The sequence below is a fragment of the Schistocerca americana genome, chromosome 8, assembly GCF_021461395.2.
Source record: "Schistocerca americana isolate TAMUIC-IGC-003095 chromosome 8, iqSchAmer2.1, whole genome shotgun sequence".
NCBI lineage: Eukaryota > Metazoa > Arthropoda > Insecta > Orthoptera > Acrididae > Schistocerca > Schistocerca americana.
In genome coordinates this window covers 487,007,219-487,025,893 of record NC_060126.1, presented here as the reverse complement: position 1 = coordinate 487,025,893, position 18,675 = coordinate 487,007,219, and the positions used below count along the sequence as shown (strand labels likewise).

General features: G+C 39.6%; 1 protein-coding gene across 5 annotated transcripts in view; it reads right to left on the bottom strand.

Moving 5' to 3' along the window:
• Positions 1–8,437, bottom strand: part of LOC124625819 (2-oxoglutarate dehydrogenase, mitochondrial-like) — a 135,117-nt gene extending 126,680 nt beyond the window's left edge. For all 5 annotated transcript variants that reach the window (XM_047149282.1, XM_047149281.1, XM_047149284.1 and 2 more), the window contains exons 1-3: positions 8,340–8,437; positions 7,568–7,826; positions 2,275–2,490 (exon numbers count right to left, since the gene is read on the bottom strand). In XM_047149282.1, coding sequence (XP_047005238.1) covers positions 2,275–2,490; positions 7,568–7,816 — 465 coding nt within the window. In that variant the 5' untranslated portion in view covers positions 7,817–7,826; positions 8,340–8,437. The remainder of the gene's footprint in view (positions 1–2,274; positions 2,491–7,567; positions 7,827–8,339) is intronic.
• Positions 8,438–18,675: the final 10,238 nt, after the last annotated feature.

Below are 18,675 nucleotides of genomic sequence, written 5' to 3'. Positions count from 1 at the left end.
TGTGTGATTCTTGTGGTGTGGTATTCATTCATATTGGCAGATATACCATCTAAATGGAATACAACTACAAATTGAGTTATGTTATTCAAGAAAAACATCTACATCCCACAAAGAAGGAAGTTCCTTTTTATCATGAAACCTGCTCATACTTCTCATTGTTGATGTTATTTTTAACTCAAACACCTTTGCTCAGAACTGTTTCCACATCCACTCTATTTACCAGATTTGGCTTCCTGCCATTACTCCTTTCCTCTCAAAGCCAAATAAATTGATGGGTGGATGAAAATTAACTTCCAGTGTTGAGACAAACTGAGGCATACTTATTCTGTACTGCCGGGAAAAAATATTTTATTCTGATCATTAATGTGTAGCAGAGTCATTGGCCTAAAGCATTGATTTACAAGGTGACCATGTAAGATAGTTTAAAAATTCTATTAAATTTTATGTTTTACTTGTCAGATCAAGACTTTTTTGAATGACCTTCAGACTTACTGTAAGAACAACTTTTTACTAAATAGGACACAATCACTCACACAGAAGCAACTACTCTGATCCTTGGCTTCATACAGAGTGACAGGTTTGAACCTAAACAAACGTCACTTGTTACAAGTAGAAAAGTAATTATGACTACTACAAACAATTCATTTAGTCTTGCCCAAAGTGGAGGCAGCTGCAACTGCACCCAATGAAACAGAGCTGCTCACTTGTGTTCATAGTCCTGCTTCACAGCAAAGGTGCAAGAGACAGCCTTGTTCTCAAGATAATTCTAGCTGAATGTTAGCAGATGAGTGCACTGAGCTCACATGGCCTCTCAGCACTATGTACTGCATTTCACCATATGAATAACAGCAAGGACTTCTTCCAGCAAGCACATATTATCCTTCCCTCTACACTGGAAATAGCACTTTTTTTTTGTTTGAAAGAATGGACAGCAACAGTGTTCCACCTGTACTCTGATAATTTAATGAACATATTAAAAAGTACCTCAATGTGCAGCAACAAATTCAGCTGAATACACGAAAGCAACTTACTACCAGGTAAGCACGATAAGGAGCAAGTAATCCCGTGAGGCAGAATTACTTGCTGTTAGAATTATTTTTTCCTGCACTTAAAACAGTACATACAACACATGCACTGATCCTCAAACAAAGACTGAAGACAATGGATGGTCTCCAGGTCCTATGCAATTCGATATTACAAATTACCATCATTTTGCAATTTAAACAAAATTCACGATGCTAATAAGACACTTTCATTCCTGCACAGTCTCAACTCTTTCTATTGAGCAACCCTTTTAATTATTTCCACAGCACTTCATATAGTCCAACTCCTGCTCAGTCAGAATATGGTAACACTGACTGCCCATGCCCAAGCTGTGCTTGCCCCATCCCACAACCCCCAGAAATTAAATGGCAGCTTGTGCATAAGGAGAGGAAGGGTATCAGTGTTTAACGTCCCGGTGACAACAAGTTCTTAGAGACAGAGCACAAACTCAGATTAGGGAAGGAAATCGTGCCCTTTCAAAGGAACCATCCTGGCATTTTCCTGAAACGATTTAGGGAATCATGGAAAACCTAAATCAGGATGGCTGGAGACGTGTGTGAACTGTTGTCCTCCCGAATGAGAGTCCAGTGTGCTAATCACTGCGCCATCTCGCTCAGTACCTTGTGCATAAATGCTAGTCAGGACACTGTCATACTGAATCATAGCCAAGAACGTCAAAATAGCATTTTCTGAAATTATAGTGAAGGTAAACACTTCAATAAAATCTACAAACCAACACAAAAATGTAGTTAAAAATGTGGAAAACAACAACGATGTCATAATTTCATATTTGCAAATTATTTGAGGCCAGTATTAGTTTTATTAATTCATTAATTTTTGTAATTACACAACAGCTACAATTGTAATTCATCTGGAGGAGGAAGAAGAAAGAGCTTTCACGCAGTCACTCATTTAGCTACGCATTAGTATCTGTTCTGATCAAGCCTTTCACAAATTATTTTATTTATAGTATTTGTGTTTCTGCTATTACATGTAATAATACAATACATATTTACAGATGTGGCTATGCATTACACTACTTAACTGACCAACTGCCAGTTAAGGGAGCAGGCAATGGATTACATATAGCAGCACAACACACAGCAATCATTACTGTGTATCAGTACATTTCTCATTTCCTATGGCAATAACCAAAAGAACTGACACAGCAATAAAAGAACACATGTGCAAATCTCTCACAGCAGCTGTAACTTGAGTCTAGTGGCATACCTGGTATGAACGGATGATCGCCTGTACAGCCAAGTGGTCATCAATTATCTTTTCATTAACTTGTCCATCAAGAGCAGGCACTGATGCTCCCAAATAAGGAGCAAGACTCGTAATGGGAACCTGGTTCTTCCCTGGAGGAGCTAGTGAAGGCGGAGGCTGGTATGCTTGGCCTGGTGCAGCACCCGCTGAGCTGCTTCGGAAAAATGTGTCCCATGACTGAAAATATTAAAGACGCTTCATTTTCGATAATCATTTAGAACAGAGACAAAGATTTTCAACAATAATATCTAATCAAAATAAACATCTCTGTTTCGAAAACAAACAAAAAATAAAACAACGCTAAGGAAAAGGGAGACAGCATTTAATACGTTTTTATGCATGCCAATGCATTGGTGCTTGACCCTGGAGGTATCAGTTTCAAATATTTGTGGCAGATAGATTTTCAAAGCCAGAATTTCACTACAAGCGGGAAACTGCCAGTGGCAACCACTTACTAATCACTAGACTGTGAACCAATAAAATATAGATGTGTTCATGCCAATGACTGGTTTGAAGACCACAGCAGTATACCCTTTGTTTCGGCCAATTTTTGAACTGATTTATGTAGCCAATTACAAGAGAACTTACGATTTAAAATGGGCCCTGAAGAATGGTGCAACTTCACTTCTCAAATACATATGTAACTGCTGGAACTAAAAGAAGCAACTAACCAAAAATAGTTCTAATACTGACTGAGAATTAAACCATAAACCTTTGAATACACACTCAAGACACTTCTCCACTGAGATATATTGTGGGTCAGTGTTATTAATTATTTCCCAGTTATTAGAAATTTCCTCGCTATATATTCACAACAAATGCACACAAAGCATCTCTAGGGGGCTCTGAGAGGAGTAAAGCTGGCAATGGTAGATCTAAGCCGTGTGCAGAATGTGCAAGGTTCGTGACCTGGTACTCAACAACTGAATACACATGTCATGATAGATCTTTGTACGCAATTGTTCATTTCTAATATGTATGTTGTGCCACACATCCATCATGTGTCAGATTTCCAAACTCTGTTTCAGTATTTCCTGGTGTCTAATAGTCACAGCCTACCACTCATCTCAACTCCTATTAAAAACTGTCCCATAACACTGCACAGACACGGACAGATGTTTATTAAACCCTTAAACTCAACTATGTTACATGCAACAGAGAAGGAAACAAAACATAAACAGTAAATATACAAAGACTGTAGAGCAAGTTGTGCAAGTGGAACTTCTAAGCGTATATAATTCCGCAGTAGCTCTCAACTCAAACATCCGGCAGTGTAAAGTACTTTAGCCACGAGGAATTACAAAATAGTAGGAAATTTGAGTATCCCTGAAACACTTGCAGAATAGCAGTGTATTTTGGAAAAAATGAGATGAATGGACACTGTAGCCTAAACCATGCAATGCTTGTCACAAAAATTACCCCGAAAGTATAAAACATTCACTCTAATAATATACAACTTTAAACTAATGGTCAAAATCTAAAACAACATTAATTCCACTCATTATTACATCAGATAACTTTCCTACAGGAGAGTACACAGAAAGAAGTGGCGTCAAAATAGGTATTAACGAAAAAATTAAAGAAACATCTCAGTCTTACTAAAATAATTACAAAAAAAATAAATAAAAAATAAAGAAGCCGTACAAGAGACAGACAGAATAAACAACATTCTCACAAATGTTCAAAAAACACATTCACCCAAAGACAAATTATTGTGCCATGCATACTCTGCAACACCTCTCCCAAAAGCTCCATTAACGACATCAATAACACATTACATAAATGCCCTTTCCCTTCCCCATTTCACAATTTTTATACGAAATTAATGATTAACAACAAAACTGGAGGCTTATATTAAACGTTACCACAAGACTTGCCAACTTCTAGTAACCTCGGCCCCCACCCCAATTTTGCCCATACTACTAATTACAACACCCCCTCCCTTCCCCTATCCCTTACTAAAAAAAGACCCATACTGAATTCTCACAGAGACCCACCTTATAACACACAAAAATCACACACACCGCTTTAAACAAAATTCAAAATTAAATTTAAATATCTCAAACCATGTAGGTACCCTTCCTAACTCATCACAAGTGATTGTGCCAGCAACACTTCATTAACCCACTACTAGTCCTAGATTTAAGATCTGCTGGGTTCCCACAGTTAACTCATTTGATTTTACCCAAACAAGCTGCAAGGTTTCAAAACATCCATTGATTCTTTTTGTCACTGCATACACTCATAACAGAGACTGAAATGTGGAAACTAACAGTTTCCTCTTTCTGAATCTGTGGCAGAAGAAAGGGGACTAACATGACAAATTCCACTATTAGCAACAGGATCAAGAATGACAATGCCTAATAAATTTTATACTCCATTTATGCAAAACCAACATGTCACAAAATACAAACCAACCACAAAAATCAGATGCCTATGATGGCTCTCACATAACTGGCATCTATATAACAAATACATTGCAGATTACTTGATATTTGACACCACACTTCAAAGTATTCACAGGTGTCTGGATCGTTCACTAGATGTAAAATATGACTAATGGAAGAACAAATTTTAATTAAATGAAATCTGAAAACAAGGCAGAATCTTAATGTAGTCACATAGAACAGGCTACATAGATGTAATTATACAGATCAAACAGAACATCCAGGATGGTCTACAATCTTTCTTGAGTGATATCAGGGACACTAAAAGCTCAAAATCTGATAAATACAGTGTTATACGACAGTAAAAATATTGAAAGATAAAATTAGCTGATGCAGTGAACATCACAGAACAAAATCCACTGAAATTAAGTAATGACCTGTAACAGTGGAGACAGCCATGGGCTAAGATAAAAACACTGACACAAGACAAGAGCTAAGGAACTGTGACATAATTAAATTACTTTAATCCAATATTAAAACAGGCAGACACTTTATGTGATAACACTAGTCACAATTTTTAAAAAGGTTCAGTGTAAATTAATGATAGGAAAACTATCCAGCATGGCCAGTTCATGAGATTAAAGACAGCAGTAGCATGCACACAGACTGATACAGTCTATAGCATGGAGGAGATGCAAGTCTCAAGAAATGACCCCATGGATGACATCAATTACATTAAACCATTAGCACAAAAAAAAGCCAACAAACTAACTGAATCTTCAAGGGGCTGTGGTTGTTACTAGTGCCTTAGTATTAATAACATGAAAATGTCAGACCACACAGGAAAACAAGGATTCTAACAATGGAATGAATAAGACAATGACAGCATATTCACTCGCACCACCAAAGTTCAAACAAATGCTGCCTTTCAACAGCCATGCCTGACACTACACTATATTTCAGTTCAATCACCTCAGACTTTTTAAAAAAATAAAAATGCTACTTGCTTGTAACCCAGAACACAATACAAAATATTATCTCCCTACTCAATGGATTGCTGTCTCCACTAGACCTATAAATGTCTACAAAACAAGGCAATCTAAACAACCACCAACAAGAACTAAATGAGATATTGTAAACAACACACACAACCGACATCTACATTGGAAATATACAAACCATTTTTTTTTCCCAAATGCCATCCAGGTAACATATAATGTCATACTTCAAAGATAATATGGATTGTTCACCTTGATCCCTACACCCCAATAATGGCTACAAGACAGTCACAAATATGTATTGAGAATATAAGGACACAAACTACAAGTGCATCTGCAGTCAGCTTGTAATTCAGAGATAAAAGAGATGTGCTGGATGTCAATCAAGTTTCCTACCAAATAACACTGGAAAAGCAGTGGCCAGTAGCCTAAATTTGAAACCAAGGCATGGCAGATGAAATTGTAATGTCATACAGCTCAATACAGGTACACTATTCACTATTACTGCCAAGAAGGAAAGCAGTAACTGTATTAAAACCACAGAGTAATTTAAACAAAATAGGGAACTGTGAAATAACCACAAGTAGACCTATCATTAACAAAAGTAAACTATAACTTTCTGCAATATTTCGTGGTTAATGTTATGCAGTGGACCCCCTTGCTTACTTTTTAGCTTATTTATGATATATCCTCAAAATAGTCATTGGAGAGTGGACCCCTATGTAATATGTGTTTCCTGAATTTACCTTACAGTTTTGGTTGTTATGATGAAAATTGCATTAAATAAGGCAAATTGCAATTACACATAAACTAAACATTAGTTTACATGAAACGTCAACCTGTTACTACAACCTTCACTTGGCATTCACTTCTGTTGGCTTCAACCCACAACCAAATTATTCTTTCACTCTAACTTAGACCTTGGGCTATGCTACTGATCACAGCCTGTCACCACACCCAAGACTTCAAACAGGAGATACATCATCACACTTTAGCCCAGTTTGCTACAACATTCAAGAAGTTTCTTTTACTTCACTCACAGGAGAGGTTTACTGAAACAGCCGTGGAGACACCACACAACCATAGGTAATCACTATGACAGTGGACAATGTGGAAGTGGAGATTAAAGAATGTGAGCTCAGGGTAATGAAAGCTATGCTAATAACTAAAGTGTGCAAGTACCTACAACCAGGAAACAGACTAAAAGCAAATAGTAATATTTGCCAGAAATAAAACAGACAATGCTGCCTTTCTACCAGCACATATGTAACAAGAAGGTTTCCTTGAACTTTGAAGAATAAGACTGATAAACTTATGAAAAAAGATCAATTTTAAATGCTGATCACAAAAAGGCAACAGAGCTTAATTAAATTAAAAAATATAATTTTTATAAGATTAAAAAACTACGCTGGCTGACAGTTATTCAACATAAAATAGTTTGCAACTATTTCAAATCAATCAATACAATAAGATAACACAATAAAAACAACTAACAGAGGGCTACAGATGCAGGAGTAAAACCCACCAAGTCCATGTGTCACTAAAGATTAGAAGTATCAACAATACTTTCGTCTGAGAAAATTACATACTAGAAAGAACAGTAATTGTCAAAATGTAATGCTGCCCCCCATCTTGATTAACAAAACATGAAGCACGAAAATTGCAGGAAATAAAACAGAATGAAATGAGGGTCTCAGATAATGTTAGTACGACTGTGCTGGATGAACTTTAACACAAAATATTCTGAAATAAGGGTAGCGTTTCTTAATATAAAATTGTTTCCAGACTACAAGAGAGGTGAATATAGACGGGTAATACAATAAATAAAATCGAACTTCTTTAGTCTGAAAATTAAATGGTATTACTCACCACATGAACACTTTTTGGGTCAGCCAACCAAGCATTGTACATTTCTTCCACATATGCCGACGAACTGCCATTGAGAAAAGGTTCTGCTGCTACAGATGCGCTGTAATTTCGGGTACTGGTAACTGACAGTGAGGTGGTGGCACTTCCTGATCGCAATAACCATGCTGCAAATCGTTCAGGTCCTGCAGCGTGTGGAATTAATGGTGTAAGTGGTAACAGATTTGTTAATACTGATCTTGCACGATGCATCTTGGGTTGCCTGTAACACGCAAAACCGGAGATGTTATGATTTTCGAGTACGGGGAAATAGTAACACAAATTAAAGCGACGCGTTTGGGAAGTTACCCTACGGGTACCCGAGGGTCTCTAAACCAATTCCTCTACAATAACACGGACGAAAAGCATTAAGCACTACACCCAAGTCAAAAAACAGTATTTTACTAATCAACTGTGATATATAAATAGATGACATTGACTTACGAAAATCTTGATACACTGATTCTTAGCTTACTATTTCACTCTTTACCACAAGTTCTTTATCACTTGTCCATCGCAAAATTTCACACGCACTTCAAAGTAAATGTTGTTATAACAATTGTACTGGCATACTTGTGTTGTTACGATCGATAAAATTGGCGCAACCTCTTGCGCAACTTATAACTTTAGTATATTAGCGAACTGTTACAAAATTGAGGTAAAAGGAACACAAGAGCCTTAGAAAGTGGTTCAGAACTGAAACTTGTCCAAATGGTCTCCCATTACGTATTTTTACCTTAATTTTCCTAGGTGTTATCTCCGCACGAACCTCACCGCAACTCACCACCAGCTACCATTTGTAGCACCTCAGGCTAGGCAACCCAAACAGTGCAGTATTGAGTTGTGTCACTTTTCAACTTTGCATTTGTTTATGGACACAAATTATCAAGTAAAAAGAATAATTTTACTATTGAAAACGGCAAATAAAAACAGGAACAGTTTATAAAATATTACAATAACATAAAGATTCGTAAACTGGTATATTTGTCACAACGGTAAAACTTTGTGCTTGCAATGTTGGTGACGCTGGCTTTGATAATTAGAACTCCACTCTCAGCGTAATTAAGCGTGTTTTAGAAGGTGCGAAAAACGTACAATAGCCTTGTGGCACACAATATAGCTTTCGCCATATAATTAACAGCGTTAAATAAAAAAATATGTTAGGAAAATATGAAGAAAGTCTTCATGTTTAGTATTTTATCTGTCTTCAGCAATTGTGCCGGTATTTATCGAAATAATCAGCAACCAGCTGCATAGAAAGAAATTTTATTTCCTTAACCGGTTTCAAGTACTTAGTGCTCTTCTTCAGAAGGCTATAAAGTTTCCTTTATACAACTGGATGCTGATTATTTCTATAGAAATCGTTATAGATACTGTAGTATAGGTTTAAACTCTTCTTTTCTTTTCGCAAAGTGACGTACGGTAACTAACGACAGTTAAAAGTGATTATTACTGAATTACTTAGAAAAGACACGTTTAAAACGAGTGAGTCGTTTCGGTTCCACATGAAACTTAAAGGACATTAGTTGAAAGGCTAAAGTTCTTTTCTCTCATTACAGATCAGCTGTTTAACTGTGTATGACTGAAGCGACGAAGTTGAATTAATCAGTCACTTACGGGTCAAATCTTGAGCACTTTACATTAGCGAGAACACTATACGTATTTGACGCCGCAGTACTTGTATACCGGTATTTACAGAATACATTACTAATCCTCAAAATAATGATACAATTTACATGATTAATCGTAGTGATATACATGACGACGACATTTGCGCTCATTTTGCTTGAGTACGGTAATTGATTCGAATGCACGGAGCAGCTGGAAACGGACTCCTAATATCGGCCCTAAAATCGATGGCGAACTATGACCAGTGCTTAAAAGAATTTCAAGTACTAAGTGCTCTTCTTCAGAGGGTTATGAAGTTTTCTTCATACAACTGACAGTGGAGAGTCTTGTCACCTGGCTTCACTCCTTTGTTAAAGACAAAGCTTTCACTTGGGCTACTGAATATCTTTATTTTTGCTCTAGTCTCTGTTTTTGGCATTCAGATTATATTTATTACTTTAGCACATATAGCAACTTCTCGCAGCACAGTGTTTAATTCCTGCCGATTTATGGTGTCAAAGGCTTGTTCGGTATCGACAGTAGTAAGTGCAGATCTACATCATGTTCAAAGAACCTTTCCATCATTTGTCTGATTACAAATATTTGGTCAGTTGTTTCTCTGTCTGGTAGAAAACCACGGTGATATTTCCCAAGTATTCTTATGAGCACTTTTGTATCCTTTCATTTAATATACTTGTGAAGATCTTATAAGCTGTACTTAGTAGTGTCATACCTCTGTAGCTTTCACATGCTGCACTATCGGCTTTGTTACACACAGGGATTCCTATTCCATTTCTTTTCAGTTATCCTGCATGGTTTCTGTTTCTCATATGTCTGATATTAGCACGTGCAGTTTCCTTATTAGAATTTTCTTATTTCAATATGTTTCCTCAGCTTTTCTAGTTCTTGCAACTTCTTCTTAGTCCTTTTTTTTAATATATGTTTGGTGTCTGTCACCGTTCATGATTCTGCAGCCGTATCTTCTTCTTCTTCTTTTTGCGTTACGGCCTCTGTAGGACCACGGGTAGCCCCTTCATGGATTGCATTTTCCTCTTCTTCTCCCAGAACCTCTTCATTCTTTCTGTTCTTCTCTCCCGCTCTTCTTCCGAGGTCTTCAGTTTCCGTTTCTCCTGGCGGCTCCACTGGTGACATTCTAACCTTTTCCTGTATTCTTCTCTGTCATTGATTCCGGCATATTTGTCGGTGTATATTTGTTCCTCCAATTTTCCTTTCCTTCGACCTTGATCCCCAATTCCAACCAGTCCCTCCGAAGTTCAACAATCCACTTGGTTCCTGTCTTTCCCCTTGTCCTCCCTGTTGTTTCCCACACTCTCTTCGTCATTCTGTCCATACTCATCCTAAATACATGCCCAGCAAACCTGGCCCTTTGGAGTCTGATTTCCCCGGATATTGTTCTCATGTTCCGGTACAATTCTTCCCTAGGTCTTCGCGTCCACCTCTCTCCACCTCTTTTGGGACCTAGTATTTTTGCCAGCTGGAGTGGCCGAGCGGTTAAAGGCGCTACAGTCTGGAACCGCACGACCGCTACGGTCGCAGGTTCGAATCCTGCCTCGGGCATGGATGTGTGTGATGTCCTTAGGTTAGTTAGTTTTAAGTAGTTCTAAGTTCTAGGGGATTTGTGACCACAGCAGTTAAGTCCCATAGTGCTCAGAGCCATTTGAACCTAGTATTTTTCTCTCTTCTTTCTCTAGTTGTTCTGCCCCATTTCTTCCTAGTGTCATCGTCTCAGCAGCATACAATACTGCATTCCTCACTGTTGCCTTGTAGTGGCTTATCTTTGCCGCCGTGACTTCTTATTGTATATCTCTCTCGTCATGCAGAAGGCTGACCTCATCTTCTTTATCCTCTCTGTTATTCCCTCCTTGCTCCTGTTCCTTCCTGTTATAAATTCTCCCAGGTATTTAAATTTGTTCACCATTTGCACAGTGCTTTCCGGTGTTTCCTAGTCTGCAGTGGTGTTAAATGTCTTTGTCTTGTTATAGGCGATCCTCAGTCCCACCTTTCTGGCTACCTTACTTAAGTTGTCGAGTTGTGTCTTTGCGTCTTCTTCTGTCTCACTTACTATTGCTATGCCATCTGCAAAGGCTAGGCAGTCCACTTGAGCCCTGTTGTCCTTTTTGTCCCCCACATGGGTCTTTGGTACTCCCATTTCCTCGTTTATTGCTCTCCACTGCCTGATCACTTCGTCCAGTGCTATATTGAACAACAATGGTGACAATCCATCTCCCTGTTTATCACCAGTCTTGATCTCAAATTCTTTTGACATTGTTCCTCTGAATCTCATCCTTGCTTTTGTGTCTGTCAGAATTTCTTTTATGAGTTCTTGTGTAGTTCCATCAGGTCCTCTGTTCTTCAGGATCCTAACAAGAGTCTGTCTGTCGATGGAGTCATATGCCTTTGTGAAGTCCACGAAACTGAACTCCGACATTAGTCGCGGTCAGGCATCAAAACTAATTCAACGACGACGAGTGAAAATTCATGGTGGGTGGGGGTGGAATCCAGATTTCCCGCATCAAGCAAGCGGTCGCCCTAACCGACTCGGCTATCCACACACACTTCCCGTCACACCCAAATTCCCAACTTGTGCACATTACATGCGTAGTGTCACGTATAATTCTAGTATTCCTATCCATGCATATTACCTGCCAGTTTAGCCGAGGGCCCTAATGCGCTGCTTCCTGGACTTGGGTTGCCGCGCCGGCCCCGGATCGAATCCGCCTGCCGGATTACCAACGAGGGCCGGTGTGTATCGGCCAGCCTGGATGTGGTTTATATGTTTGGTGTCTGTCACCGTTCATGATTCTGCAGCCTTATCTTCTTCTTCTCCTTTTTGCGTTACAGCCTCTGTAGGACCACGGGTAGCCCCTTCGTGGATTGCATTTTCCTCTTCTTCTCCCAGAACCTCTTCATTCTTTCTCTTCTTCTTTCCCGCTCTTCTTCTGAGATCTTCAGTTTCCGTTTCTCCTGGCGGCTCCACTGGCGACATTCTAACCTTTTCCTGTATTCTTCTCTGTCATTGATTCCGGCATATTTGTAGGTGTATATTTGTTCCTCCAACTTTCCTTTCCTTCGACCTTGATCCCCAATTCCAACCAGTCCTTCCGAAGTTCAACAATCCACTTGGTTCCTGTCTTTTCCCTTGTCCTCCCTGTTGTTTCCCACACTCTCTTCATCATCCTGTCCATACTCATCCTAAATACATGCCCAGCAAACCTTGCCCTTTTGAGTCTTATTTCCCCGAATATTGTTCTCATGTTCCGGTACAATTCTTCCCTAGGTCTTCTTTGTTAAAGACAAAGCTTTCACTGGGCTACTGAATATCTTTATTGTTGCTCTTGTCTCTGTTTTTGGCATTCAGATTATATTTAGTACTTTAGCACATATAGCAACTTCTCACAGCACAGTGTTTAATTCCTGCCGATTTATGGTGTCAAAGGCTTGTTCAGTATCGACAATAGTAAGTGCAGATCTACATCATGTTCAAAGAACCTTTCCACCATTTGTCTGATTACAAATATTTGGTCAGTTATTTCTCTGTCTGGTAGAAAACCACGGTGATATTTCCCAAGTATTCTTATGAGCACTTTTGTATCCTTTCATTTACTACACTTGTGAAGATCTTATAAGCTGTACTTAGTAGTGTCATACCTCTGTAGCTTTCACATGCTGTACTATCGGCTTCGTTATACACAGGGATTCCTATTCCATTTCTTTTCAGTTATCCTGCATGGTTTCTGTTTCTCATATGTCTGATATTAGCATGTGCAGTTTCCTTATTAGAATTTTCTTATTTCAATATGTTTCCTTAGCTTTTCTTGGGACCTAATATTTTTCTCTCTTCTTTCTCTAGTTGTTCTGCCCCATTTCTTCCTAGTGTCATCATCTCAGCAGCATATAATACCGGGCTGGTCCCCACGTCCCACTCACAGACATTTGAAAACGTTTGCACTATTTCATGGCTTACACTATACGCAGACAGCTGGGGTACATTGATTCCATCCCAGGGTGCACGGGGTGGCGACAGGAAAGGCATCAGGCCATCCTTTGACTCTAACCTCGCCAAATCCATACTAACAAGGCCAACCCCGCGTCTAAGTGGGACAAAGGAGCAAAGCAAATGAATGATTCCCATCCATGTATAGTCTTAGTCAACTGTCTTAAGTTTCTCTTAGACAATCTGTTAGCTCTTCCCCTTAATACTCTATATTGTTCCACACTATTTATGGTTTATGTTTGCAACAATCTCGTTCTTGCTCTATTCTTTACTTCTACAGCTAATCTGCAAAGCTTTGTCAAACCATTTCTGGATTATTCTGTTTCTTCTCACGCCTATTATTTCTTATGCAGCATCTTTAATTGTTTTTTTTTCAATATTGCTCCATTTTCACCTATTTATCCTGATGACTCTTCACTACTCAAATTTCCTATTTAGTGTCAGCTGGATTTTTTTTATTTCATAAGGAAGTTTGTCTGTATTTCAGATCACCCTCTTTTCTGTCTTGTTGCAAGGTGCTACCAATAGTTTCTCTCTCTCTAGACTGATTTTTCCACAAAGCGATCTGAATTACAGTTTCGTCCTCTGCAGCTCCGTACTTATATAACTAAGGTAGAGTGGTGGACATTAATGATACGGCCAATCTGGTTAACTATTTCATTGACTGCAGACTTACATGTAACCAGATGAATTATTTTGTGAGAGAAGCAAGTGCTCTTCATTATCATATTATTCTGTACTGCCAATTGGCAGTGTAGAGCTCCGTTCTCATTGCTTTTTTCGTGTAACGAGTATTCTCCAGTAACTCCATGTTGATGCTCATTCCTCCCTATTTTTGCATTAATATCGCCTACCACGAACATTGCATCATACACTGAAGGCCCAAAGCAACTGATACAGGCATGCGTATTCAAATACAGAGATATGTAAACAGGCAGAATGTGGCGCTGCGGTCATCAACGGCTATATAAGACGACACGTGCCTGGCGCAGTTGTTAGATTGGTTACGGCTGTTAAAATGACAGGTTATCAAGACTGAGGTGAGTTTGAACGTTGTGTTATAGTCGGCGCACGAGCGTGGGGAAACAGCATCTCCGAGGTAGCGATGAAGTGCGGATCTTCCTGTACGACGTGAACGTCACACGCTGCGGCCATCACACGCTGCGGCCGGAAAAAGATCTTGTAAAAACGGGACCAACGACGACTGAAGAGAATCGTTCAGTGTGACAAGTGCAGCCCTTCCGCAGATTGCTGCAGATTTCATTGTTGGGCCGTCAACAACTGTCAGCGTGAGAACCGTTCAACGAAACATCTTCGATATGGGCTTTCGGAGCCGAGGACCCACTCGTGTACCCTTGCTGACTGCACGACACAAAGCTTTGTGCCTCGCCTGGGCCCGTCAACGCCGACATGGACTGATGATGACCGGAAACATGTGGCGTGGTCGGACGACTCTCGTTTCAAACTGTATCGAGCAGATGAACATGTACGGGTATGGAGACAACCTCATGAATCCGTGGACCCTGCATGTCAGCAGGTGACTGTTCAAGCTGGTGGAGGCTCTGTAATGGTGTGGGGCGTGTGCAGATGGAGTGATATGGGACACCTCATAGGTCCAATGCATCGATTCGTGTCCATTGTGAATTCCAACGGACTTGGTCAATTCCAACAGGACAATGCGACACTCCACACGTCCAGAATTGCTACAGAGTGGTTCCAGGAACACTCTTCCGAGTTCAAGCACTTCCGCTGGCCACCAAACGCACCGGACATGAATGTTATTGAGCATATCTGGGCTGCCTTGCAGCGTCCATGGCACATCGTGTTGCGGCACTTCCGCATGCTCGTGGGGGCCATACACGGTATTAGGCAGGTGTACAGTTTTGCTTGGCTCTCCAGTGTACTTAGCTACACTGCAACATACTTTTTCCAGGTTTTCATAGAACTGCTCTTTCAACAATAGTGTCTTTTCTTCTGTAGGTGCACATTCATTTACTATTGATAGGTTCCTAAAATTTCTCTCTTATTTAAGTCTGCACGTCCTTCAACTGTAAATTACAATTCTAATAAACTTTTCCTAGCTTTCCTGATTCCAAATTGACAGATGTTTGCTCTGGGCCAGTATATACTAATGAGTGCTCAGGTTTGTCTTCCTGTCTATTTACTTGCAATCTTGTTTCCTGTAGCCCTACAACGTTATATGTACATTTCATTGGCTATTTCTTTCATTTTTCCAGCCTGCAGCACTGTCTCTGTTGTCAGTTTCTTTATACGTTTCCTTTGCCAGGGCCGATATATGTATTTTCCATCCAGTATCCTAGGCTTCTGTTGAGTTTTCGATATTGTCTTTTTCTTGAAAGTATGGGGTTACGTGTCCCATGCTCAATTCGCAACATGGAGGACCAGCATTTGTATCAGGTTTACTCTGTTAGGAAACCTGGCTACACTGTGCCAGCTGAAACTGATGTGGTTTCAGTTGCCTGAGGCTGTAGTCTTGTGTGAGTTGCGTTTGTGTGTGTGTGTGTGTGTGTGTGTGTGTGTGTGTGTGTGTGTGTGTGCGTGTGTACATCTGTCTATTGTTGAAGAAGGCCTTAAATGCCGAAAGCTATAATTGTGAGAGTCTCTTTGTCGAGGAAGGCTTTAACGGCCGAAAGCTATAATTGTGAGTCTTTTTGTTGTGCCTATCTGCGACTCAGCATCTCTGTTATATGGTGAGTAACAACTTTCCTTCTCATAATACTGTTACATTCCATCTGTATTTTCCATTGTTTGAAAAATATAAAATATAGACATACAAAAAATACATAATATAAAATAAATAAGATAATAGATCTGCAACGATAAATATATCTTTTCTTATGTACTGGGATCTTCTTGACAAGATTTAAATAAGAAATTGTTAAAACTTTCTAGTTTTCTCTGTATTTAGGCCATTATCTTCTGTACTGCCTTTAATCTAGTACACCATTTCCATTTCTTTTTGTTTATCTATTACTTGAGAATTACAATCTTATTTTATTTGAAATAAGTAAGTGTATGTATATGCATATGTGAATTTGAACATAGTTTCCAACACTTTCTTACGTTGTTGTTACCTGAGTAGGTACCTGTCAGGTATATGTCTACTATAAGATCTCTAGAGTCAAATTTCTAGAGTCACTGAAAATAGTAGATAATGTTCTATATTTCGGCAACAAATTGTCTCACAATGGCCAAAACACAGAGGATATAAATTGCAGACAGGCAACAGCAAGAAAAGCTTTTCTGAAAAAGAGAAATTTGTTAGAGTCCAATACAAATTTAACTGTTAAAAATCTCTGTGAAAGTACTTGCGTAGAGTGAAGTCATGTGTGGAAGTGGATCAGTTGGTTGATTTGGTGGAGGTGACCAAACAGCAAAGTTTCGCTCCCATCAAATTAGGGAAGGAGATTGAAGGAAGTCGGCCATGCCCTTTCAGAGGAACCATCCCGGAATTTGCCTGGAGCGATATAGGGAAATGATGGAAAGCCTAAATCAGGAAGGCTGGATTCGGGTTTGAACTGTTGTCCTCCTGAATGCTAGTCCAGTGTGTTAATTATCGCGTCACCTCGCTCGATGTGTGAAAAGTGGGCTATAAACAGTTTAGACAAAAGGAGAATACAAGCTTTTGACATGTGCTCCTACAGAAGGATGTTGCATATTAGATTGGTAGATCGAAAAAGTAGTGCAGAGGTACTGAATCGAATTGAGAAGAAAATCAATTAACAGCACCAACTGACCAAAGGAATTGACTATAGGACTCATCCTGAGGGATCAGGGAATCGCCAATGTGTTAATGGACGTAAGTATTAGGGCTAAAAATTGCAGAGGGAGACCAAAGCTTAAATATAGTAATGTAAGGGTCTACGGGTTGCATGCGGCCGAACGGTACGTAGCACGCGCTCGCCAGCCGGCCTATCTGGAATGCTGACAGTTTGCTTGATCACTACACGTGTGTCCGGCAGCTTCAGTCGGCAGCACGCCCTGTTAACTAGCGTTGCCTCGGGCGAGAATATGTCTTTTTCCTTAGCTCTCCATAAAGCCTGAAACGTTCCCTTAGAAAAATCATGAATGACTGTGCTGGTAAACTTCTACGTTATTTGATTTTCAAACAGCTGAGCAAAACTCAACGTACTCAAACAGTTTTGTCTTTACTTACAGCCTACAAAATGTAAGTAGGCTGTTTAGGTTTTTATGTTGGTAACCCCACTTAGCGCTCTGTATGAAAATCACTGACTGTGCTTTGTGCCGTCTGTGGCTGGTTGGACTCATTGTTGAAATATCGGTTGTGTAGTGTTGGACAGTTGGAGGTGAGCAGCCAGCAATGGTGGATGTGGAGAGAGAAATACCAGAGTTTTGAGTGGTAACTATAAGCAGACGATCTGGGCGTGTGTTCGCCAGAAAAAGGAAATTTGTAAAGATGGATGTCATAAACTGATATATATATATAAGGAGTATATAGAGGGTCTATACAAGGGCGATGTACTTGAGGACAATATTATGGAAATGGAAGAGGATGTAGATGAAGATGAAATGGGAGATATGATACTGCGTGAAGAGTTTGACAGAGCACTGAAAGACCTGAGTCGAAACAAGGCCCCCAGAGTAGACAATATTCCATTGGAACTACTGACGGCCGTGGGAGAGCCAGTCCTGACAAAACTCTACCATCTGGTGAGCAAGATGTATGAAACAGGCGAAATACCCTCAGACTTCAAGAAGAATATAATAATTCCAATCCCAAAGAAAGCAGGTGTTGACAGATGTGAAAATTACCGAACTATCAGCTTAATAAGTCACAGCTGTAAAATACTAACACGAATTCTTTACAGACGAATGGAAAAACTAGTAGAAGCCAACCTCGGGGAAGATCAGTTTGGATTCCGTAGAAACACTGGAACACGTGAGGCAATACTGACCTTACGACTTATCTTAGAAGAAAGATTAAGGAAAGGCAAACCTACGTTTCTAGCATTTGTAGACTTAGAGAAATCTTTTGACAATGTTGACTGGAATACTCTCTTTCAAATTCTAAAGGTGGCAGGGGTAAAATACAGGGAGCGAAAGGCTATTTACAATTTGTACAGAAACCAGATGGCAGTTATAAGAGTCGAGGGACATGAAAGGGAAGCAGTGGTTGGGAAGGGAGTAAGACAGGGTTGTAGCCTCTCCCCAATGTTGTTCAATCTGTATATTGAGCAAGCAGTAAAGGAAACAAAAGAAAAATTAGGAGTAGGTATTAAAATTCATGGAGAAGAAATAAAAACTTTGAGGTTCGCCGATGACATTGTAATTCTGTCAGAGACAGCAAAGGACTTGGAAGAGCAGTTGAATGGAATGGACAGTGTCTTGAAAGGAGGATATAAGATGAACATCAACAAAAGCAAAACAAGGATAATGGAATGTAGTCTAATTAAGTCGGGTGATGCTG